This window comes from Echinops telfairi, unplaced genomic scaffold (genome assembly GCF_000313985.2).
Source record: "Echinops telfairi isolate 266 unplaced genomic scaffold, ASM31398v2 ScPeMD7_7458;HRSCAF=8496, whole genome shotgun sequence".
Taxonomy (NCBI): Eukaryota; Metazoa; Chordata; class Mammalia; order Afrosoricida; family Tenrecidae; genus Echinops; species Echinops telfairi.
Window position 1 is genome coordinate 11852902 of NW_022111358.1, and position 26182 is coordinate 11879083.

At 38.6% G+C, this 26182-nt stretch overlaps 1 protein-coding gene across 9 annotated transcripts in view; it reads left to right on the plus strand.

Annotated features, from left to right (window-relative positions):
• Positions 1 to 26182, plus strand: part of ACACA (acetyl-CoA carboxylase alpha) — a 332267-nt gene that overhangs the window by 171711 nt on the left and 134374 nt on the right. For all 9 annotated transcript variants that reach the window (XM_045299999.1, XM_045299998.1, XM_045300000.1 and 6 more), the window contains 11 exons: positions 4650 to 4800; positions 5683 to 5786; positions 7656 to 7737; positions 9526 to 9671; positions 10347 to 10497; positions 12127 to 12261; positions 12585 to 12731; positions 13094 to 13282; positions 13810 to 13910; positions 14799 to 14887; positions 20278 to 20402. In XM_045299999.1, the coding sequence (XP_045155934.1) occupies positions 4650 to 4800; positions 5683 to 5786; positions 7656 to 7737; positions 9526 to 9671; positions 10347 to 10497; positions 12127 to 12261; positions 12585 to 12731; positions 13094 to 13282; positions 13810 to 13910; positions 14799 to 14887; positions 20278 to 20402 (1420 nt within the window). The remainder of the gene's footprint in view (positions 1 to 4649; positions 4801 to 5682; positions 5787 to 7655; positions 7738 to 9525; positions 9672 to 10346; positions 10498 to 12126; positions 12262 to 12584; positions 12732 to 13093; positions 13283 to 13809; positions 13911 to 14798; positions 14888 to 20277; positions 20403 to 26182) is intronic.

Here is a 26182-nt window from a genome sequence, read left to right on the forward strand (position 1 = left end):
AGTGAGAGAGTGAGTGAGTGGATGAGTGAGTGAATGAGAGTGAGTGAGTGAGAGAGAGAGTGAGTGGATGAGAGTGAGAGAGTCGGTGGAGAAGATTCTTGACCAAAGGTTTGACATACATAAATCATGAAATAAAATCTACCATTTGTGATGAAAATAAAGATGTGACTATGAATTTCTATAGTTATTGAAAATAATACAATTATTCTGCTTGTCATATGACAAAGGAGCCCTGGTGGCATAGTGTTTGTGCATTGGGCTGTGATACAAAAGATGAGTGGTTTGAAACCACCGGCTGCTCTGAGGAGGAAAGACAGGCTTTCTACTTCTATGAACAGTTACAGTTTCGGAACCTGACAGGACAGGTCACCCGTCCTTACAGGGTCACTGTGAGTCGGTGTTGGTGAGTTTGCTGAGAGTGGTCTTATGACAAGATCATAAGGGAACTGTCCACATGGCTTAGTTGAGCGATGCTAGCATGCTATTAGGTATGTACATTGCTTATACAAATGTAACCGATATATTCCAAATGTTGTTGTTCCTTTCATAAACATTACATATTAAATTAACAGCAGTCTTGCTTGCCTAGAAAAGTAGGCTTTAGGAGAGAGTTTGTACAACTCAAGTATTATATAATATGTACTCCCAAATATTAAAGTAGTATTTTCTATTTCTTTGTTTCTCTAGACCTTTCAAATGCATACAAACAAGTAATCAATCAGTATTTATTAATAATGGTAGTTACTGATGATGTATCAGAAGTTGGAAAGTCACGGTATTTCTTTGGTCTGTTTTCTACTGTTCTTTCCGTGTATTCACAACAACCTGTTGAACTTTTAAAAATGTTTCACCATTGTTAAATATATTGTTTTAAATGTTTATCAGAAAGACCAATGAGTAATGCTTGCCATTTCCCCCCCCCCTCCCCCGTGTCCATTTTCTACTTTGCTAACGGGTGAACAAATGTTTACCAACTGCTTGCTTTCAGGCCAGTCTCAGTCTACAGATGTGTTTCATTTGGCTCCAGAATGTGTTTTTTTAAACATTAAAAAAAAATTTTTTATTGGGAAGTTGAATTAATAAAAATTGGCACTTAAGCCTTTTCTTTAATAATAGTAATTTTTAAAGAAATGGTAAATGTCAGCATTGCCCTGTATTCCACTTGACAAATGTCATTTGTGACTTTTTAAAAAATCATTTTAATGGGGCCACTCAATCCATACATACATCTATTGTGTTAAGCACTTTTGTACATATATTGCCATCACCATTTTCAAAACATTTTCTTTCTTCTTGAGTCCTTGGTATCAGTTCATTTTACCCCCTCCCCACCCTCACTCCCTCATGAACCCTTGATAATTTATCTTTTTTTTTCTTTCAATGTCTTACACTGACTGATGGATGCCTCCCTTCACCCACTTCTCTGTTGTCTATCCCCTTGGTAGGGGGAGGGGGTTATATGTAGATCATTGTGATTGGTTCTCCCTTTCTCCCCTCACCTTCCCTTTACCCTCCTGGTATCACTACTCTTATTACAGGTCCTGAGGGGTTTATCCGTCATGGATTCCCTGTGTTTCCAGCTCTTATCTGTACCAGAGTACTTGCTGGATTTGTAAAGTAGAATTGGGGTCATGATAGTTGGGGGGTTGAATCATTAAAGAACTAGAGGAAAGTTGCGTGTTTCATTGTGCTACACTGCACCCTGACTGTCTCTTCTTCCTTTTGACCCTTCTGTAAGGGGTTGGCCAATTGTCTACAGATGGGCCTTGGGTCTTCACTCCCCCTCCCCTTCATTCACAATGATAAGATTTTTTGTTTTGGGTCTTTGAAGCCTGATACCTGATCCCATTGATACTTCACGATCACACAGGCTGCTGTGCTTCTTCCATGTGGGCTTTGTTGCTTCTCAGCTAGATGGCCACTTGTTTATCTTCAAGTTTTTAAGACCCCAGATGCTATATTTTTTGATAGCCGGGCACCATCAGTTTTCTTCACCACATTTGCTTATGCACACAATTTTGTCTTTAGCGATTGTGTTAGGAAGGTGAGCATCACAGAATGCAAGGTTATTAGAACAGAGTGTTCATGCATTGAGGGAGTACTTGAGTACATGCATTGAGAGTACAAAGAGTGCATGCATTGAGAGGCCCAATGTCCCTTAACATATAAATATATGTACATAGATCTATTTCCCTATCAATATATAAATATATTTCCATATATTCATGCCTGTATTAGAACTCTACAAATATCCTGTCCCTCCTACCTCTTTCCTCTATTTCCTTTACTTTTCCTCTTGTCCCACTATAATGTTTAGCCTTCATTTGGCCTTCAGTGATTCCTCTTGGCTACATTGCCCTCGATAAAGCCCCACCAAGCACCATAGTTGTTTCCTTGTCCCTGGGTTGGTTGACACCCCCTTCCTTTTCCCCACCTCCCCTCTCCCATGTCGCCCCAGAACCATCGGCACCATTGTTTTCTTCTCCAGATTGTTTGTCCCACCTATCTTATTTAGATAGACATGCAGAGACAATAATAAGCACAAAAATATTACAGAGCAAAACAAAAGAAAATAAAAACAACTGATGACAAAAAAAGTAAAGCCTATAAATAGTTACAAGTCTGTTTGTTGACCTTTAGGAGTGTTTCTCGGTTGAATCTGATGGGGTGTCACACCCTAGCCCAAAAGTATTTTTGGTATTCCTCAGGGACTTTATTGTTTTGCTCCCCTTGCTGCTCTGTTACACACCCTTAGTGTTTCGCCTGAGTGTGGTGGGGTCAGGTCGGGCACAGTTCTCTTAGTGGGTTTCCAGTGATGCCTCTCATAGCGCTATGGGTCAGTGAGGGACATTTTGTCTCGTGGTAAGGCCGGCCCTATTGGCTGCTCTGAGCAGGAATGTAGTCCTCTGGGCTTGGTGGGACAGGATGTGTTCCACTCTCTCTTCCTCCCTCTTTATTTGCTCTTGTGTGCTCTGATCAGACATGCCCCTCTCCCTGAATGTAGTTTCAATGCTGTCTTCTGAAGTTCATTCTTCTAGGGGATGGGGGGGGGGGTGTCCATGTACATTTGTGACTTTTTAGTGTAAAGCCTGTACTCGCCAGTTAACCATAGTCCTCATTCAGTGTACCTCATTTATGTTCCAGTTATTTATATTTTTGGTCCTGATTAGGCACACCACTGTGTAATTTCTACAGGATGTGTCCTGTGGTGCCCTATGCCTTACTCCTTACTCTGATTTGCTGTCTACAATTCGCTTAATGAGGTTAACTTGCAGAACATGAAAAATACAGGCTCTCAAATAAACTTGCTCTTAATACCAAATCTTTATTCCTCAGGACAGAATTTTTTGTTGTTGTTTCTCTCCCCCCACCCCCCTAGCCTCTCACTCCCCCGCCCCCATTCTAGTAGTATTCAGATTCCTGTTCTCCCAAATAGCCCTGGGCCATGTTCCTACAGTTACTCCTCACAGATTATAATCTGCTTTATTGCTGCACTATTTCCTGCACATAAGCATTCAGTAAATGCTTCTTGGGTGAACAGGTTGCCCACTAGTTTCTTTACCATAAGCTTCCATCGTACTGCATACAACTTCTCCCTTTCCCCATGTTCTACTGGTTTTTTCTGTTCCTTCACTCACTCCATTCAAAAAACATTTACTCAGCATCAATTATATACTGGTTTGGGGGTTGCATTGATAACCAAACTAGGGTCTCTGTCCTGGAATTTTATAATCTAAACACAAAGAGAAAAAGAAGTTTTTAAAACACTGTAGTAAGTGCCCTGATTGTGAGTTTATGGAAAGATGCCATAGGCATTTAAAGAGAGACAAGAAGAGACATTTAAAGAGCCCAGGAGTGCATCAAGGAATGCTGTCCAGAAGGAAGTGCCATCTAGTGCACTTTAAAAGTGCTTATCTTTAGTCTCATGTATGATTCTAGTATGTGTCTGGTTTATGTGAGGTACATAATAAGTTATTTGCTCAAGTAAGTATTTGCCTTAGTAAGTTAGATACTGGGTGGAAAAATCCCATAATACTTGAAATCCTGTAAAAAATTGGATTACTTTATGTTTACTTGGAACTGATAAAAGTGATGACTAATTCATTACATGATTGTCTAAAATGCAGCTTAAAAAATACGCTCACATTGCCAGTTGATAACTGACTGCACCTGACGAGTTGTTGTACTTTATGTAAACTTTAAAGTCAAACTCCATCAAAATTCAGTAAGCTGACTACTTAAAATAAGGTATATTCTACTGTAAATTATACCTCAACAAAATAAGGTGTAAAGATGAGACGTATGCCCTACTTCTAGTTACCCCTCCATTATGAATAGAAAGATGGAAACCTAGTAAGTGAAAACGGAGGGTGGTTTCTGTCATTTGTGCTGCCCTCTTTAGTTGTGAAGTGGATATGATTTGCTGATCTTACAGTAATGTCAGTTCAGAACTCATAAGCTTGATGACTTACACATTCTTCCTCCCTGGCGCATCCTTGGCTGGACACACTTACATGTGCACCTTCATTTATTCTGGGGTTTGTCTACCCACTCCCTCTAAAGAGTTCAAAGGAATAAAGGCTTTCTTTAAAATGAGTGAAATACAATAAAACGTTGTTGAAAAAAGCCTGCTTCTGTTCTTCACCCAGAAACATGGTGGTGGCTTTGAAGGAATTGTCTATCCGGGGTGATTTTCGGACTACAGTTGAATACTTGATCAAATTGTTGGAGACTGAAAGCTTTCAGTTGAACAGAATTGACACGGGTTGGCTGGACAGACTGATAGCAGAAAAAGTACAGGTGTGTATTTCTCCACTTTTAAAAGGGCTTCTGGGATTGAGCTTTAATAGGCTGAGGTGTGATCAGTCCATGTAATTACAAGAGATTTACTTTTTCTGATTTAACTGCTTTTTTATTTACCCGGTTTGGGGTGGGGAGGCATCTAGTAATGTGCTTTCAGTGCTTTAAATGTTGTTGGGTCAATGTTTCAAAGCCGCGCTATATGTTTTAGTGCTAATTACTAGGGTATATTTGAAGAGAGACGTACAGAGGTTGAAGTACTTCTCATATGATGTTAAGTCTCTTTGAGTTAACCAGCTTCTGAGAAGAGCCTCCTTTAAGTCAATAGGATTGCCTCTTGTTCCATAATTCCTTCCGATTCTGAATATTCGAAGATTTTGAGTAAAATTGTTTGATTAATTTAAATTTCTTGACAGTTTAAAATTAGAGAATGATCATTTTTCTTCGAGATTATCAATAGCCAAATTGTTGTACCTTTAAAAATTTTATTTCTGTCAGAGATCTGTTTTGAGTTGCTCTTTAAGCACCTCAGTAAAAATTTTAGGGAGAGTGGGATGCTTGGGAAGGCTGTTTTCTCCCTCCCACCCCCAACATCTTGCATTATTCATCTGTATTCAGATGCGGTCTCTGTTCAGATTCGAAAAATTAGATATGTTTGTTTTTATATCAAAAATCAGTTGGCTAAAATTGATAGTGGTGATGATTGCACAATATTTTAAATATGTTTAAGCCACTCAAATCTATGTGAATGCTATGCAGTTAAACTGTTTAAAAAGAAAACACCAGTTGGATGATAAGGATGGAATTGTTCAGCGCAGCTCTTTTTTCATAACCTGATGCCAGTGACCATGCTTTTGATGTACTCCCTTTCCTTCCTTTGAGGCCGAGCGACCTGACACCATGTTGGGAGTTGTGTGTGGAGCTCTGCATGTGGCAGATGTGAGCCTCCGGAATAGCATCTCTAACTTCCTTCACTCCTTAGAAAGGTAGGCTTTATATTTTTATGTTGCACAAGCAAACCCGTGGTCCTGAGTATAGAGCTCAAAGTCTGCTTTTTCTTTAGGATGTGAGTGCCACTTGTTATTCACTAACTGTGCAGTGGGGAGAGCAGTTAGAAGAGTTTACTGCAAATTATTTTGGGGACTCTCATGCAGCTTTTAGAGATGTTTGTTTCACAGAATAGATTGGTTTATTTTGAACAGGAATCCAACTGAAGTAAACTTTTCATTCTATGAAAGCTTCACATTTCTGGTAATGAAAATCTGGAACTTCCCCTTAGCCTGGAATCCTAAACATTTCTTATATTACCTGTAACACATTTCAGGAATTAATTTAAGTTGGCATGCACAGTGACCTCAGGAATCTTTCAAGTGGAGGGTCAGATGTATTCAATGCTAAGGTAGTTTCTAACATTGATTCTGGAGGCTGAGCTCTGCATTCGAGTTTTCAGTGAAATGGTCCAGAGACTAATCATTTTAAAGCAGTTCAATGACAGGTATTTTACTTCCTTCTCTGTTATTAGACTTATATCAACTCTCTTATGAGGTGTCTGAAAGGAAGAAAAGAAACAAAATGTTAAAAATTGAACCAAGGTTTCACAGTTATTTAATCCTTTCGATTAATATCTATGTTTCTTTCATGTGCTAAAATCTTCAGCAGTTCCTATATCCCTTCTGTATTAAATCTAAACCCTTCAGTGTGATGTGCTTTAGCCCTTTTTGTCCGTCCAGTCTTATTTATTTTTATGTCTTCAACATACATTTTCTCTCTTAGTTAAATGGTTTTCCTACTGGTGTATCAGTGTGCCATGCGTAAATCTCCTTGCCCCCAGAGACTTCATTTTTTTCCTCCAAATTTAATGTGCTTTTAAAAGTTTACTTTCAAAACTTGTATTTTAAAGTAAGTTCAAACTTGCAGTAGAGTTGCATTAATAGTGCTAGGGATGTCTATGTATTCTTTACCCAGGTTCACCAATTACTGAAAAATTTCCATATTTCATTCTTTCTTGATAGTTTCTTCTGGTAATGTTCTTTGCTTTCTCTCCTCTACTGTCTTTGTTTGTTTGTTTTATTTTAAAAGTCCCCAGATAAAATCCCAGATGATAGGAGTACATGAGGGTTGATCGCTCCCTGGGATTACTAAAATTTTTTTTTAAGTTTTAACTTTTAGCTTAAAATTTTCTTTTTCAAAGAAGGCATTACATTGAAGTAGTTAAAAATGCACAAAGCTTAAAAAGTACACAGTGAAAATTCTCCTCATCTCTGTTCCCTGTCTACTTGGTTCGCTTTCCATTAGGTAACCAATGTTACTAAGCTCTTCTTTAATCCCCCATAGGTATTCTAAATGTTGTATAAGATATACACTTAATATTTGTTGCTTTCCACTTCTTTTAAAAAACACAAGTGATAGTTTACTCTAAAACTGTACTTTACCTATTGTATTCACTTAACAGTTAATTTTGGAGAGCGTTCCATATTTGTAAGGCTTTGTTTTTCTTTTTACTGGCTGAATTATATCCCATTATTTAGCTCTTCTATGGTTTTTTTTTTAGTGTCCTTTTTTTTTCCCAATCATTTTATTAGGGGCTCATACAACTCTTATCACAATCCATACATACATCAATTGTGTAAAGCGCGTTTGTACATTCATTGCCCTCATCATTCTCAAAACATTTCCTCTCCACTTAAGCCCCTGGCATCTCTTCTATGTTTTGTATAATCACTCCCTTCCTAATGGTCATTTAGGTTGTTTTTCAGGCTTTCGATATTCTAGTAAATGCTACAATCTATAACTTTTGCACTTCCTTTGTTAACTTCTAGAACTTTCTAGATGTGTGTCTTACATTTTTCTTTCAGGGGTCAAGTTCTTCCTGCTCATACGCTTCTGAATACAGTAGATGTTGAACTTATCTATGAGGGAGTCAAGTATGTACTCAAGGTATGCCGAATCCCACTGTCCACTTAAATCTTACTTTCTAAAAAAAATAAGTGTTAGGCTAAAATAGTTAGAACAATTGCCTCTTAAACTGTTTTAAAAAGCAATTTAATGACAGTAATTCACCATGTTTTTTAGTTATTTGGTGCTGCTGAAACAAGTGGGTAGCTTTAACAAATAGAATTTTATTACTTTACAGGTTAGGAAGCTAGAAATCCAAATTCAGGGGTCCTTGCATTCTTTCAACATCTGTGGGCTCAGCATCCCTTGAGATCACCATCAGTTTTGACATCAGTTTTCCTCTGGGTCCAGGGAGATCTCAGTACAGAGACCCCCCAGGTCCAAACCAAACACCACCCTTGTAACCTTTTTTCAATTATCTTTATATATGTGTGTATATAAGGAGTCCTTATGGCCTAATGGGTTACTTGTTGGGCTGTGAATTTCAAACTCAGCAATTCAAATTCACCAGCTGCTCTGCAGGAAAAAAGATGAGGCTCTGTATTCCTGTAAAGATTTAGTTTCAGAAACCTATGGGAGCAATTCTACTCTGCCCTGTAAGGCCGCTGTGAGTTGGAATTGATTCTGTAGTAATTATGGTTTTTGGGGAGGGGGAAATGGAATGACTGGGAGGGAGGGAGAATGTTATTTGTTGTTGGGTTGCTGACTTTTCTTTCTCGATGGTCCTGGGTACTAAGTTTCCCCCTTCACTTCTCACTTCTCTCTCCTTTTATGTTTTTTACGATAAAAGGTGACACAGACCACGTTCCTTGGAAACTCTCCTTACATATATATTAGGGGCATGACTTGAATAAGGATGTTGCATCCCACCCTGATCCACTTAGAACTGATTGGTTGACCATATCAGATCACACCATGGGAGATGATTACATCATTGCACAATTCTCAAATTATATCATTACATAACTACTGAAAAGTATGGTCTGACCACACTGACACATATTTGTGTGGCGGGTGTGGCACAGTTCAATCCATGACAGCATACTGTGCTACCATCACCATTATTCAAATATTCTTAATTACTCTAGATAGAAACTCAGTACTCCTTAAACAGTAACTCCATTTTCTTTAGTAACCACTAATAAACTTTGTCTCTATGCATTTATTCTAGATATGTCATATAAATGGGATAGCCTTTTGTGACTATTATTTTACTCAGCATATGCACCTTATTTTACATATCTCTTTGTTACCTTGCTTTAAAGATAAAGAGCTAGAGGAGGTGCATGGCTTTATTTCAGGCAGTAGGACATTAGTTAAATTACAGTCATTATGTATGTCAGTAATATGAAGCAGTATCTGATGACTATGAAAACCTTTTTGTTCCTCCTTAATTTTACTTATACAGCCCAGAGATAAAGGGCAGACAGGGAACAACCAGAGAAGAGGGAGCAGGGTAGCCCTCTTTACTTGCAGTAAGGATCCCTGGTGGCATAGCAGGAGACAAGTTGGACTGCTGACCATTAAGTTAGCAGTTCAAAACCACCAGTCACTCTTTGGGGCAAAAGATGAGGCTTTCTACTTCTAGAGAGATGAACAGTGTTGGCAACCCATAGGGGCAGTTCTATGTCCTATAGGGTCAGTATGAGCTGGATTCAGCCTGATGGATTTGCTTGAATAGGACTGCACTATGCCCATAGCCACCATTGCCTTGAATTTATTCCCTCTGGTATATCTTCTTTTATTTATTTCAGTGAGGTACTAGAATTTTATGAGACCCTTATTGAATGGACTTATGAACTTATCTCTTCTTGTATTCATTACCTATAGGTAACCCGACAGTCCCCCAATTCCTATGTGGTGATCATGAATGGCTCATGTGTGGAAGTAGATGTGCATCGGCTAAGTGATGGAGGGCTGCTCTTGTCCTATGATGGCAGCAGCTATACCACATACATGAAGGAGGAAGTGGACAGGTGAGTGGTTGTTGAGATTCACTGGATACTCATGACGTCAACCTCCCTCCTCCCTTTGTTCTTTAGTCACTATCTTTTGAGATTTTCCGAGGCCTTTTGGCATACTCTTCCTTTTTTAAAATAAAATTTAAAAAATAGGTTTAATGAGAATTTTAAAAGATCATCAAAACCAAGTGTCTTTACCACTCTAATGTGGATACATAATGAAAAAACAATTCTATTCTTTATGGGCAGACATTGTCAATAGTTTCTTGCTAAATATTTCCTGGAATTTTATATGCATGTCCAAGTTATACATATGTACACACTATATTGTTCTCTTAAATGCATCTGTAAATTAAACATTTTATGCACCTTGCCTTTTTCCATTTATCCTGGACACTTGGAGATGGTTCTAACATTGTCTGGGACATAGTAAGAGCTCATCAACTTAATAATTTGTTTTGTTTCCCTGGTTTTGTTCTTTTAATGGTCAGATGATTCCATTGTGCAGACATACAATGATCTGTTTAATCTGCATCTTATTGAAGGCTATTTTGCTCTTTTTGGCATTATAGATAAATTGTGTGTGTGTGTGTGTGTGTGTGTGTGTGTGTGTTTAAGATTTACACTACTGTACCATTTTTTTTACATCTAAGTTGTTTTATTGATTTACGACTTCCTATTATTTCCTAGGTATCGCATCACAATTGGCAATAAAACCTGTGTGTTTGAGAAAGAGAATGACCCATCAGTCTTGCGCTCCCCTTCTGCTGGGAAATTAATTCAGTACATTGTGGAGGATGGAGGCCACGTGTTTGCTGGGCAGTGCTATGCTGAGATTGAGGTCAGGTCGTCTATGGGCTGTCGGTCATGGGAGGGAAGGAAGAAAAAAGGTTGGCGAGGAGGTACTAGATCTGAAGAATACTACATAGGAACAAATATGAGTTGGTTTAATTAGAGTTGTGAACCTTAAAATACAAAAACAAACAAAAAGCACTACATTTTTTTGTACGATGGAGGATTGTCTAACTCTAAAAATAAATACGAGGCAGTAGCACTTGTTGAATGTTTGGTGTCATGCTAAATGCCTATTACACAAAGTAAGTATCATGGTAGGTGGAGTGGGGCACAAAACAAACAAGTGATAGAGTATGATGACGTGTGAAAGTGCTGCGCCCCACCAGAAATGATGGTGGAGTGTGTATAGATGTATAATAAGAGAAGACTTTCTGGAAAAAGTAAGCGTTTCTTCTTAGTTTAGGTAGGTACTAGTAGACCAGGGGAAGAAGAGTGTTTAGAGCTAAAGGAGCAACATGCATGAGGGTAAGTCAAAAAGTATTGTTAGTAGATTTCAGTTCATGCATACATGGGTTTATTCCAAACTGTGTTTAAATGAGTTGCTGTCATCAGTAGATGGCTGACGACCAATTCTCAGTAATATGCTTACCTTAGTATTGTTAGACCACCTTCAAAAATGGTTTGATCGAAAGAGTGGTTTCTGAAGAGATCTGCTGGACCAGCTAAATTTCTATGCAGAGGTCAGTTCAGAAGGTTAGGGCAACTACCTCATAGCTTGGTGCTGCTCCTCTCCTCTGTCTCATGGTCTCAGTGCAACTTCTCTGCTCTCTCTCATGATCTTAGTGCTTCAGCCTCCGCTACCTCTGCTGCTGCTTCCAGGAATCCTACATGCACCCTGCTAAAGGCTCTTCTGTTTCGATGCTCATGGGATTCCCTTGTTTACGGCTTCTGAGGTGGCCCACTTACCGTATATACTCCTGTATAAGCCGAGTTTTCCAGCACATTTTAATGCAGTTTTGTGGTAAAATTAGGTGCCTCGGCTGATATTCAGGTCAGCTCATACTCAAGTATATACAGTAGATAGAGTGGCAAAACTGATCACTCTCCTCTGTTACTGCAAACTCCTCATTATCCCTGGTTTTACTTAATTGTTTGGTGGGAATTACAAAGATATGATAGGAGAGCCATACTAAATAATGGCATTTTACCTCAGTAGGGAAATCTGTTAGGAGATTTCTTAACTGCTCTAGGCCAGAAATGACGAAGGCCTAAATGACATGGCAAGGAAACATCTTGAAGCAGTTTCGATGATGTACTTCTCTGGGCTTAGTAACTGGTGGATAAGAGACAGAGTAGTGTAGAACTACCGGTGGATTAGACAGAGTGAAAGGCCATCTACTGGTACAAAGGGACTAAATTGTTTATTATTTAAAAGTTAAAATACAAATGGAAAAAATGGATTTGAAAGTTAGAAGCAAGATAAATGTCTGTAAGTGTCCTTTTCCCCTAAAGTTGTATCCTCAGAGAGATTAATTCCCTGCTTTAGTAGTCTAGAAGATCTGTTGAGAGATTCCTTATTTTTCTGGATTGACTTTGATGTAATACAACTAAAATGCTGAGGGAGAAACTGATCTCTGAAAATGATTCTTCTGTGATTCTTCTTTTTTTGCTGTAGGTAATGAAGATGGTAATGACCTTAACAGCCGCAGAGTCTGGTTGTATTCATTATGTCAAGCGGCCTGGAGCAGCTCTTGACCCTGGCTGTGTAATAGCCAAATTGCAGTTGGACAACCCCAGCAAGGTTCAGCAGGTGAGTTTGAAGGTACTTTGAATATTGCATTGCAAGACCTATAGGATATGGCAGGAAGATTTTGGAGGAGCAAGAGATTTCAGTGCTTGTTTGACAGTTTTTTCTTAGCCTGTTGTATTATATTTTCTCTGTAATACTATGAAACTAGAATTCCCACCCCACTGAGACTGTATGATTTCCTTATTCTGATTCCATTGACTTCATATTACTGGTAGCTGCTCCAGGGGTTTCTGGAATTTGAATGACGACTCTGTGTTGTAGTGGTGTGTTTGTACCTCGAGTAGAAGACAGTAGATGACTTCATCTCTCATTGGGATTGACAGGCTGAGCTTCATACGGGGAGTCTGCCACGGATCCAGAGCACAGCACTCAGAGGCGAGAAGCTCCACCGAGTTTTCCACTATGTCCTGGATAATCTGGTCAACGTAATGAATGGATACTGCCTTCCAGATCCTTTCTTTAGCAGCAGGGTATGAATCTCCTGGGGAAGGGATGTACAAATGGAGTACTTTATCTCTAAGATAGTTTAAAGTCACAGAAAGACTTTTTAGAGGGAGGAAAAGAGCTACTGTACCAGGAATTCTTTTACCCTCAATTCAAAGTCTTTAAACCCTTGATTTTTACTTCTGCCATTGACTCTGCATTTAATTGGAAGTACTCATTTTTAAAACCAGAGAGCAAAGGCAGGTCTCCTTATTGCTTATATATACTTTAGTTGCTTATATTGCTGTGTCATAGTACTGCATTGTGCAGTCAGTGCAGATGTATTATTTTATTTTGGGCGTTATGTAAATTTTGTGCAGATCCTGTCTTATTATTTCCTTCTCCTCAGGTAAAATCCTGGGTAGAGAGGTTGATGAAGACTCTCCGAGATCCCTCCCTGCCTCTCCTAGAATTACAAGACATCATGACCAGTGTCTCTGGCCGTATCCCTCCAAACGTAGAGAAGTCTATCAAGAAGGAAATGGCCCAGTATGCCAGCAACATTACATCAGTCCTCTGCCAGTTTCCCAGCCAGCAGGTATGTGTCGTGGAACACTATCAATATTTCCCTTGGCTCACAATAGTGAGTCCATACTGTAGGGTTCCTTTGTGTTTGGGGCTTCCTTACTGGTCTGGATGCTGTGCTTTTAAGTATTGTACCCTTCACCAAAACTTCTATGGATGTAAACACAATAATGAATAAATGAGGGTGGAAGGGCTTCAACATTTTGGAGAAAAATGAGATTAAAAGATAATGGAAAATTTCCACAAAATTTTTTAAGCTTCCTAGTACAGTATGTGAAATGTGATGCTATAGAGCAGCAGTTCTCAATCTGTGGGTCGCGACTCCTTTGGGGGTCAAACAGGGCTCGCTCGATTCATAGCAGTAGCAAAATTACAGTTGTGAAGTAGCAACAAAAATAATTTTGGGGGGGGGGTGTCATCAACATGAGGAACTGTATTAAAAGGTCATGGCATTAGGAAGGTTGAGAACCACTGCTGTAGAGGATTGCATTTGGGATCTCTGTGGGGGTAGGCTTCATTTTTCCCCTTCTTGTGCCTTAGATTGCCAACATCCTGGATTGCCACGCAGCCACCCTCAACCGGAAATCTGAGCGTGAAGTCTTCTTCATGAACACTCAGAGCATTGTACAACTGGTACAGAGGTAACTGCGTGTCTCTTCAGATTCCCCCACCGTCTTATCTTTTAAGTAATCCTGAAGAGGTTCACCTTAGGTTTGATTTAGTTAGATGAGAAAGTATGAATAATTCAGGGATGCTTCCAAAAGTTCATGAGAAATGGAATTTAAAGATAATTACATTTTTCCCACAAGTTTTTTTGAAGCCTCCTCCTTTCTTAGAATTAGGATTTAACTCCTATACTTAGTTTTTCTGATTACTTCTTTATATTCTATATCTGCATCTTTCTATCAATTTTAAAATGCAGTAAATTTGTTTCTGTCAATTTTTAAATACAAGTATGGCACTTATATAGCCAGTTACTATAGGGATAGTCATAGAACATTTGCAATTTTAAGATACTCATAAATCATTAAGATATGCCGTAGCCATTCCAAAGTATATCAATAATTTATACTTAGCAGTAATAAGGATGAAGTTATATATATAATACTATGAAGTTTCTCTCCTTATGTTCCTGTTTGCTTTTAAAAACAAAACAAAAAAAACCTCTTGCTATAGCCATTTTTGAGTTCATCTCCAGGGGTCCTCAAACTTTTTAAATAGGGGGCCAGTTCACTGTCCCTCAGACCCGTTGGAGGGCTGGACTATAGTTTTAAAAAAAACTATGAACAAATTCCTATGCACACTGCACATATCTTATTTTGAAGTTAAAAAACAAATGGGGTAAAAACACCCGGCGTGCCCGATAAATGTCCTCAGCAGGCTGCATGTGGTCCATGGGCCATAATTTGAGCGCACCCGATCTAGGCTCTCCCTGCCGTGCCCTAAAGTAGCTGCGTGGTGAGTCTAGAGAGTGAATATGGCCGCTTGGTGTCGGGTTTTTCACTGGAGACTTTTTTTGATTTATCTAGGTACCGAAGTGGTATCCGAGGCCACATGAAGGCTGTGGTGATGGATCTGCTTCGGCAGTACCTGCGTGTAGAGACTCAATTCCAGAATGGTAAGCCTCTTTCGGAGGACTCTTATCTGAGTAGCGTCTTATTCTGGTGACCAACCTAATCTGTACTGACAGGGTTCTGTAGCAGCTAAGCCAGCTCATCTTGTCATCGTTAACAAAGTATTTTTTTCCTCCACTTCACAAAAACCAAACTTCCATATCCCACTCACTAGCTATCAAGAAAGAGCAATAAAATTCATCTTGGAAAGATGTAAATCCTAGTGTGCTTTTGGAAAACGACTAAGATAATATTTCTAGTAGAAATTGCAGTTAGTTATTGATAGCTTTTGACCGTAGATAGTGAAAGTTGGGTCATGACTAGTCTGAAATAGAGAAACCCCTTGTCTCTTTACCGCTAACTTATGGATTGAACCACACATCAGTGTCTAATCCATGGATTGAAACAGACATCTGGGAAGAGCTCATATTTCAGGTACTTTTCAGTGTATCATTTAGAAAGAATTTAACCCTGACTTTCTCTGGAGAGCTTCGCTAAATGATGCATAAAGTCTAAGTATTAAATACCCTGGTTCAGATTCTGAAGCTATGCCCTGCTTATATTATTGCCTGCCACAAGATGGCAGTGAAATACCACAAAATTTGAAGCACTACCTAAAATTTTCCTTTATCGGTTCTGATCCCTTTTGGTATCTTTAAAGGATAGCGTTGTCACTAGTGAACAGCAAGAACTCTTAAAAGTAAACATTAGCATACCGAGTCCAGCTGTGTATAGCATAATACATAAAAACAAAGTTGAATTTATTCCATAATAAAAGGTTGTTTAACAATGGAAACATCGGTTAATGTGATTTAGCCATCTTATTGTTTGAAGGAGGAAAATATGGTCATTCACTCAAGAAATAGACAAGAAAAGCATTTGGCAAAATTTCATATCCATTAGTGATAAACTCTTGGCAAAATAGGATTGAAATGGAACTTCGTTAATTTTATAAAGGACATCCACATATCTATAAGAAATATGTTATAAAATGTTGAAAGTATTCTCTTTATGATTAGGAATGAGATAAAGATCTGCCATCATTACTTTCTGTTTAGCATTATGTTGGAGGTCCTAGCTAGTACAGTAAGATAACAAACAATAAGAAATCTAGGACTATAAAGAAGAAGAAGGGGGGACGGGAGCTGGTAGCGTTGATGACTGGATAACCCCACTCAGTGGGATCAAACAGCAGAAGTGTATGTGAATGGATTGGAGGTGTAAGATAGAGCTAAATAGATAAATAAATACGGGTTCTTGGGGGGGCATAAGGGAATATAAGGGGAACTAATATCAAGGAATTCAAGAAGGAAAAACTGCTTGAAACTGATTGTGATAGCATTCGTTCAATACTGCTCGATGTGATGGAACTGTGGAATGTATGATATCTGTAAGAGCTCCCAATAAAAGGATTTTTTACAAAAAGGAAACACATTTGCCACTACTGAATGCAATATGATGTCTGTGTAGAAAACCTCAGATTTATTACTAGAATTATTATTAACCTGGTGACTAGTTGTAATAGTCAACATATATAATTCAATTGCATTCTTTGTACTAGGACAATATATTAAAAAGCAATTTGAAGAATATGCATGAAAAATAGCCAAAAAGATGAAATACCAAGGAATAAATCTAATAAAATATATGCAAGAAAATTGTAATTAGTGATCACTATGAAAGGAAACAATTTAATGGAGATGATAGCATTACCTTAGATTGGAATATGTATTGTTGCAAAGGTATTGGTTCTCCCTCTAGATTCATGGAATTCCAGTAAAAATCCTACTAGGGTTTTTTTCATGGAATTTATCCAGTGAATTCTAAAATGTTAATGAAACAAAAGTCTCACAATAATCAAGATAATCTCCTCAAGAAATATAAGTTGAGGGGATTTCTCCAGTCAGATAATCAAGATTTAATATAAAGCCACATCATTTAATATAGGGCCACATCAGTAGACCAATGGAACATAATAGACAGCCCCCTCAAACAGATTTTTCTATATATGAAAGAAACTTAATTCATGACAGAAGGGATTATAGATCATAAAGAAAGAATAAAATTTCAATAAATGTTACTGAGAAATGGGTTGTCAGTTTGCAAAAGAAAAAAGAAGAAATTGGATTCTTACCATGTACAATACACACAAAAATCAATTCCAGGTGAATTAAAAATATAAACATTATTAAAGACAAGACTGCCTTTTACTGATCATGGCAATGATGCAGGACTGGGCAGCATTTTGTTCCAGTCACAATGAGTTGGGGGCCAACTTAACCACAGTTAACAACAACAATTGGAAAATAGCCTCATAACTCCAGATTAAAGAAACTCTGGTCATATAAGACACATCAAGTATAATCTGCAACGATTGATTTTGCTGCCCTTAAGAACTTCTGTTCATAGGGGAGGAAGAAAAAAAATGAGCTGAAAACCAAGAGCTTAAGTAGAAAGAAAATGTTTTGAAAATGATGATGGCAGCATTTGTACAAATGTGCTTGACACAATGGATGCATGTATGGATTGTGATAAGAGCTGTAAGAGCCCCCAATAAAATGATTAAAAAAAAAACTTTGTTCATTGGTATACTAAAGAGACTTCAAATGAAGTCACTCAATTGGAAAAGGTATTTGCAAAACATTAATTAACAAAAGGCTGATATCTAGAATATGAATAAAGATGTTTTTATTTTACTTTTTTTCAGATAATACACTTTAGAGATACTCATACACCTGTTTTACTAGGACACGTGCAAGAATGTGGAAATCAATACAGATTGATCCCATTTTTATCAATTTCAAAAGTAGGGAAAATAAAACTACACATATGTTGGTGGTAATTGTAAAGCAATGCAAACAAATAACTAGCATAAAACTTAGAGTTGCCTCTGAGGAGGAGCATATAGAGATGTTATAATGTATTAAAGATATATTGGATCTAGCTAACGAATAGGAGTCCTGGTAGTATAGTGGTTCTATATATACTCAAGTATAAGCTGACCCGAATATCAGCCAAGACACCTAATTTTACTACAAAAACTGCATTTAAAATGTGCTGGAAAACTTGGCTTATACACGAGCATATACAGTAAGCATTGGCTGCTAACCGCAAGTTCAGCAGTTGAAAGCCACTAGTGCTTCCCCAGGAGAAAGACAAGGCTTTCTTTTCCCATAAAGAGTTACAACCTTGAAAACCTACAGAAGCAAGCCTACATTATCCTTATAGGGTCTATAAGAGCCAGAGATTACTATGAGTCAGAATTGACTGGATGGCAGTGGGTTTAGTTTTTTTATTTAAGCAAAGATAGCAGTTTTTCATTTCAACTGTTACTATATGTTGTAAACATTGTTTTGTATAACTCTTTTCTAAGTCTAGGTATATTTCTGCTCACACTTCAAAGCTCAATCTCAAAACACTACTGTATAATTTAAAATCAGGAAAGGCGTGTATAAGTGTGGTATACTTTCTCTACTTATTAACAATTAATCCAAGAAACTGGACTGTGAAGAAGAGTGTGACATCTGGGTTGGAGGAAGAGTCCTTAATGACCTCTAATATGCAATCTTGCTTGCTGAAAGTAAAGAGGGCTTGAAGCATTTACTAATAAAAATCAATGAGGATTAGACTTAAACAAAGAGAAATCTCATGATCCAAGCCATGATATTTTAAATTGTCTCGTGCATTTGAAAGCTGGACACTGAATAAGCAAGACCAAGAAGGAACTGAGCCTATGAATCAAGGTGTTTACAAAGTAGATCAAACATGCCAATGGACTTCCAGGAGAAAGAACAAATCTTTGTTCAAAGAATTACATCCAGAATACTCCATATAAGCAAATCCATTTGGACATGCTATGGTGAAGGGCCAGTCCTGGAAGAAGGACACTGTATAGAAAGTCATGAGAAGCGGAAGACACTGTGGCACAGCAATAAGGTCAGACATGACATAGGATGGCGGTGAGGATGGTGCAGTACTGGGCAGTGTTTCATTTTATTTTATTTATATAGGGTCACTGTGAGTGGACTTAACTCCATGACCCCTAAGCAACCACCACAACATAGTCACTAGCATTTGTTCTTTATGCTTCTTCTATAAGGTACAGCTTTCTTACCCAGTGCTAAGTTGCTCCAGTGCCCAGTGAACATATACATAGCTGTAGTCTCTCTACAGACCTTTTGACTTAATGCAAGTTTCTCCTTAATCTATACCAAGTTTGGGCTTGGAATTTGTGTTAGTCTGGGTACATTAGAGAAACAAATCCAAAGAAATGCATATGTATAAGAGAGAGTTTTATATAAAGGGTAAGTGAACATCAAAACAAACATCACAACCCAGTGCTGCCCAAGCCCACAAGTTCAACATTAGCCCATGTGTCCGACTCCAGTCCACAAAGTCCTCCTCCATCTCAAAAAACACACGCAATGACGCCGACTGCAGGAGGAAATCTGAATCAGTGAGCGTGTAAGCATCTCAGCACAGGGGTCTCCACATGGCTGCTCTAGCACCCAGGACTGCATCGGGGTAGGTCCATGCTGCTTCTCCTCAGGGATGTCTTGCAGGAAGTGAGCCTTGCCAGCTGCGGCAGGGAACTGGCCAAGGCAGAATCACCCTGGTCCGACCATCAGAAAGCAAGAGATCCGAGAACTAGAAAGGCGAGGCTCACCGAGCCATTTATCCCTCTGCCCTTCAATTAACCCCACATGTGTTTATCGGCCAGGTTGGCACAATAAACTTTAACTATATCAGAATTCCCGGGCATTATTTAGCTGTTTCATGCACTTACAGGGAAAAATGTCAATTCTGGAGCTAGCAACCACTTCTTACTTGATTTGGTGGGTTTGTGTTAGATTTTAATGTTTGTTTTTTTCTGGTGAAATATTTCCAGTGAGTCAAATATGGAATTAAGATTCTCAATGTTAATAGTATTGAAGTGACTTTTTAAATAACAGAACCCTTTCTTTTATGGAAATTACTCCAGCAAGCTCAATATGAATTTACAGGTTTACTGTATGGATGGTGATGGAGTACTTCTCAAAACTCCAATATTCAACATATATTCCTCCCTCCCCATTTCTTTCTTTCTTTTTTCTTATTATTTTTTTTTTAATATAATGAACTTGAAGTCAGAAAGTAAGTGATTTGGCCCAGGAGCATAAATAAAATTGATTGGTAACCATTATGCCTTTAAGTTTACATTTTATATCCAAATTGCCTCATTCCTAGTCCAGCATTCCTTTATGGACCTACACTATTCTGTACAAATCCTCAAGAAAATCCAAAAGGTTTCTTCTCACTTCTTATCAGGGGAATTATATAGACAGTGAAATGAGAGAGAGAAAGGTGTGAAAATAAAATGTTTATGTATGAGAAGACCATTTATTTTTGCTTTCAGGTCACTATGACAAATGTGTGTTTGCCTTACGGGAGGAGAACAAGAGTGACATGAACACTGTGCTCAACTATATCTTCTCCCATGCTCAAGTCACCAAGAAGAATCTTCTGGTCACAATGCTGATTGTAAGTTCCATTACTCAGGATGGGGAAGGGCAGTTGAAGATATGGGTGGGGGAAGCATTTTCTCTTTTTGATGGCTGTGGTCAGAGGGAAAGCTAACATGGGATGAGTGAGGCTTTGTTTTGGGATTTGGATTTCCTCAGATGTACTTCTGTCTTCTTGTGGTCGTGATGCCAGAGACTCAAATTTCTTGACTCCATTTAAGAGACCCTGTGCTTCCTTATTCCTGTTATCACTCATGACAGAAACTTCAAAATGTGGTCTTAGCTATTCAGTTTACTCTCCCATTATAACTCTGTGTTGGTCCATGGATATAAAACAATGGTCAAAAGAAATACAAACTAGAAACACAATGTTGGAAATTCAGTAGTGCCTCTCCACCCCACCCCACCCCCAAAGAATTTTAACTTATCCTGCAACTTTATTGGTCCATTTGTGTTTTAGTTACATCAAACTCTAAGCTGAGATGATTGTATTGAGGGTCAATACATGCTTGGGTCATCACAATCTAATAGTATCAGAGAATTTGTAGACGGGACATGAGAAGCAAGACTGGTAAATGTGAGTTCACTTGCTGTATGTTTCACCAGTGGGTAGAATTTCTGTGGACTCAAGAACGAGTTTTAAAGATGCTTTTACAAGCTCTTCACGTATAGATCTTTATGACTGAGTTCATTCCCGGTCTCAGAGAACAATAGAATTATTCTTACACCCTCGTCCCCAGAAGTCCTAAGTAGTTCCTTTGCTGTTGTTTTTACTGAACCTATAGAACATTTTCTTTTTGTCTTTTGTGGGATTGGCATTTTCGGTACCTTGGTTTTGATTTTTAATTTTTTAAATAATTTTAAAAATAGCGTTGTAGTACCTTGATTTTATATCTTCTTGGAGGAAAAAAACCATAAATCTTCACTGTAACTTTTTGGGGTGTACTTCAGAATGGAGGGAAACTACCTTACACTTTCAGAGAGGATTTGACTTGTCTGGCCAGAGTCTGAACCTTGTCTGTAGTTAGCAATGCCACTCATTCCATTTCTCTTCTGGTCGGTTAACTCTACTGAGTGGAATTTTTTTCTAAGAATAGCCATTAAACAAAAACATTTAATTACTAGTAGAGTCCATTCCTTTTGCTACGTAGTAGGGAAACCAGAACTATAATTAAAAGGAAAATTAACCAGTGCTGTGTAACAATATTTCAGCTATGTTAGGTGGCAGGTTTCAGGAATTTTTTCCCCTCTCAGAGAGAAGAAATCTCTGATTATTTCATTTTTTGTCTTATTTATTTTAATTTATCATAAGGATTGTTAATTCTCATTTGAATTATGGCATGGCTTTCCGCAGAAACTGGAAATGGTGAAGAGATAGAGGAATCTCAGTTTGGGCCCAAAATGGGGCAGAATCTGCCTTCATAGGAAGCTAATTATTGTGGATTTTTCATTTTATTATGATTACCTTTTTAAGAACCTAACAGTTTTTTGCACTAAAAATAGACCAAAGCCCAGAATCCTTGGAGCAGCAGAAGAGTAATGATCGTCCAAGACTGTCGCTGGGTTTCTTAAATTCTAATTTGTAAGATATAGGGGCTCGGCTCGCTCCTTTTGCGGAGTGATTGTAAGTAACGCTTGCCTTAAGAATCTCATTATTGGAACACGGAGCCATATTTCCTCTGAGAATTCTGGAGTAGCTTTGAGCCGGGGCTGTTCATTTCTCAAGTAATCACGCTGGTGTGATGGAGAGAGAAAATGGCAGCTGTTCGGAGCTCAGGCCTTCAATTTTCTTCAGAGTCCAGTCACTCAAGTGTGTAATTACACGGGGGGTGCCGCACAGGCGTGGGGCCCTGTCAGAGAACTGGTTGAGGCTTTGCTTTCTGCTCTGGCCAGTCAGGACAGGCAGAAGCCAAGGGGGCTCTGACTCGCCGCTGTTCTCTTTTTTACCCCACCTGTCATTCGGGGTATTTCTTACCTGCGTGGATGGGACCCAAACTTTGTTTCCAACAAACGGAGTTATTTGGCAAAAAGAGCACCTCAGTGTTTGGAAGGAGAAGATGGGGATGGGGAGGAGGTGGTGGTAGTGGTGGCAGGAGGAGTTTGAAGATGTGAACCAGGACGACGGATTTGTCCTTTTGCTCATTGTTCTTTCAAAAGCAAAATTCAGTGAGCATAAATAGCACCTGAAGACGTTTGCGTGATGTATTTCAAGTGTTAGTTATTTTCATTCTCTTCCTAGAGATTTAAAAATCAAGAACTTAATTGACAGAATTGAGCACTCAGTCAGCTAGCAGTGACTGTATAGAGCAGCAGGGTCAAAGCTCCGAAGGTATTCGCTTCTGATTTGATGTTACCGAACACCAGACGTCTTCTTTCTCCTTTCCTTTAGCAGCAGTCAGACTTCCCTCTCTCTTCTTCTCTCCCCACACAGATCTGCGTTAATTTAATGGTGGTGGTCGCTGGATAAAAGCCATCTTAGTTGTTTGGTTACTAATGCTATACTTACTGTAGATGTTACCGAGACACAGCGATTCCCTCAGTTTAGTTCTCTGCTGCTTTCTTCCTTCTTTTGTCCCTCTTTTGCTCACATTGGCTTTCTGATTGATGGTTACATGTTCTGCACTCAGTCTCTGCATTCTAGAAGAAGGTATATTGGGGGTGTGTTTTTCAATCTAGAAAAAGGATTGAAAAAAAATCTTATCACAGTCAGTGTTACTTGCCTTATGAACTTTTGGGTAGATTTCTTCTCTCTTCCCCTAACTGGAAGCAGACTTATCAAGTAGAATGCTAAAGTCTTTTCAGATTTCTTATAAATAGGAAACACTTTGTTGTTACAACTAAGGTGCCCTGGTAGCATAGTGGATTATGCATTGGGTTGGGTGCTGCTAACCTCAAGGTCTGCCGTTCAAAACCGCCAGTCCTTCCAAGGGAGAAAGACGAAACTTTCTAGTCTCCTGTCAAGGTGTACAGTCTTGGAGACCCAGAGGGGCACTTCCACTGTCCGGAGGGTCCCTGTGAGTTGGAATAAACTTGACGGCAGAGTTTGAGTGGATTTGTGTTTGTTTGGTGGTGATGGTGGTGAGTGTCTGTGTGAGACAACAAAGCAAAGTCTGGAAAGCCAGTAAGTTTTGTGGTTTTGTTTTGAAAGTTCTTATTTCTGAAATTTAACTTCATAGGCAAAAGCTTAGAGCCCAATATTTGATCATTTGAGGTATTCAAGGGGCTGCTTAACCAAATGAAGCAATTTGTTTTGTTGTTTGCCATTGAATTAGTTCTGACTCATGGCACACCAGGTTTGCAGAGCAGAACTGCTCCAGAGGGTCTTCAGGGTGTGACCTTTCAGAAATGGATGACCAGTCTGTCTTCCACGTCTGTACTAGGTGGAGTCTGTCAACCTTTGGGCTAGTAGTTACAAACTTAACCGTTTGTAGTTACATGCTTAACCTTTTGTGCCACCCAGGGACTTCTGATCAATGCAGAGCAAATAAAAAAGTACCAATATCTGCATAATGTCTAGACAGCAAAGTATGTGTCCTCCAGCTGCTTAAATTCTGAGTAGTCTTTCACTTTTCCAAGGGTCTGGCCTTTTTTGACTTGTTGTTACACACTTAGCCCTTTGTACTTACCACCCAGGGACTTCTAAACAATGTATAACAAATGAAGTATCAATATCTGCACAATTTCTAGATAACAAATAATCTAGAAATTAGCTGCTTAAGTTCTGAATAGGCTTTTCACGGCTTATATTTTATTTTTGGTATGGACCTCATGAACATGCTTCCTTATGAATATGCTGTACATATGAGCCTCTAATTTGGCTTAGAAAAACAATCATTTCAAAAGTTCTTTATATATTCTTCCATCTCAATATGTTTGCAAACCATCTTATCCTATAAGTAAGGGAGAAAATCTTTCCCATTTGCTGAAAATAGTTGATAGTCACAATTAAATACACACACACACACACACACACACACACGTTACATGACATCCTTGGCATGTCCAAAAGTCCCGCTGTAATTCAGGCTAGAAGAAGCTACCAGTTCCTTACTGATACTGGGATTATTGCTTCTACCAGCTGAACAAGTTAATGTCTTAAGGGTGTTGCATGCTAGATCACTTTTTTTCATTTACAGTTGTCTTCGTCAGCGTGTTTCATGCACCGGGTGATAGACCACGCTTACCTATCTTGGGTTTCTCTGGTAGTCAGCTGCTTAGCTTTGACAGTGATATTGGCATTTCAACATACTTAGTATTTCTGTCAATCTAAACTATTTCTAGTAGCCACCATCCAGTTCAAGAACAGAATAAAAAAATAACTGGTTTGTACCAATCTTTAATGAAGCCAAGTAATATGTTCCCTACGTATTTGTGCAAGTTACCTCTGAACCCAGAATCAACATGTGCTCTCCTTCAATGAACCTCTTTATGTCAAAGAAACATATTTGATGACGTAGCCATTATATAATGACTTGGTCACAAAAGTGTTCCCCAAGATTAGATGTGCTGTAAGTTACTTAAAGGAAGCCTACTTTGAGGATAAACATCCTATGGGATGTTTGCATCTCGAGATGGTTGGGTCTGAAAAACAGGGTGGTCCTCTATCCCTAGTGGTTTCTTTCAGGACCTGAACATTATGACTATATCAGGGACAAAAGGGAGCTGAGGAAGTTCCTCTGTACATAATTTTCTAGTGCTAATCTTTTTCTGAATGCTAATGATGGCAGTACTTGAGTAGAAGTTTTTTCAGTATCAACTAAAAGCAATGGCATTGTCATATATTGTTCTTGATATTTCCCATCCCGGAAAGTATGGGTGGCTGTACTCTATCAGAAGGAACCCAGAAGATTGTTAGTGAGTGATAATATCCATAGTTCACATTTTTTAATAGACACTGTTTCTTTTTTATCTCTGTTTGAAATGAACTGTATGTCAGTAAAGACTCCAAGTCCACATAGACCTGTTTTTTGGCCTTCCTACATCCTCACTCTCTTCCTTCCGTAGCGGAAGATGAAATGTTTTTGAGCATTTTGCATGGTTTTGTTAAAACAGAATAACTCAATTTTCCTTTGTTATAGTTTAGTTTCAGAAGGTAAACCAGGATTTTCTCTAATGTGATAGAGGTTGAGAAGATGACTAGTGTTCTTATTAGTCACATTTGCTTGTGTTGTTAATGTTGAAACTACTCTTATTTGCAGAGTGGCTGAGTTGTGGTATTAACTGGAACCCTTGTTAATGTTTTCACCTTTTTAGTGGATTATTCTGGTGATTGAAATGAGCACTGGAGAAAGGAATATGTATTTTTCCACTAGGAACTTTATGTAAGTCAGGGTCAGTACAAACATGTTCACCTGCTCAGCTTCTAACTACAGGGATGGAGGTTTGAGCCTATCCAGAAGTGCCTTGGAGGGAAGGTCTAGCAATCGACTTCTGAAAAATCAGCTGTTGGAAGGCTGGTGGAGCACAACTCTACAGATGAGTCCCCATCGACTCAAATGGCAACTGGTTTTTGTTTGTTTCATTAGGAACATTTGAGTAAAGAAAGGTTTAAATGGAGAAAGCTTACTCTTGCTTCTCTACCTACTGTAATTGATTCGTGCTTTCCTCCTGTCTTCTTATGGTGAGGTCTTTGGAGATTTTATATATTCCCTTGAAATTTTGTTCAGCCAAAGATGAGAGTTGGTTGCATTCTTCTGTCCCTACCCCTTTGCTTTTGTGACCTAGGAAACAGTTCTTCAGCAAGTTGAGCAGAACCCTGGATCTCAATTTAACAACAGTTAACTTTCTTCTTTCCACTAA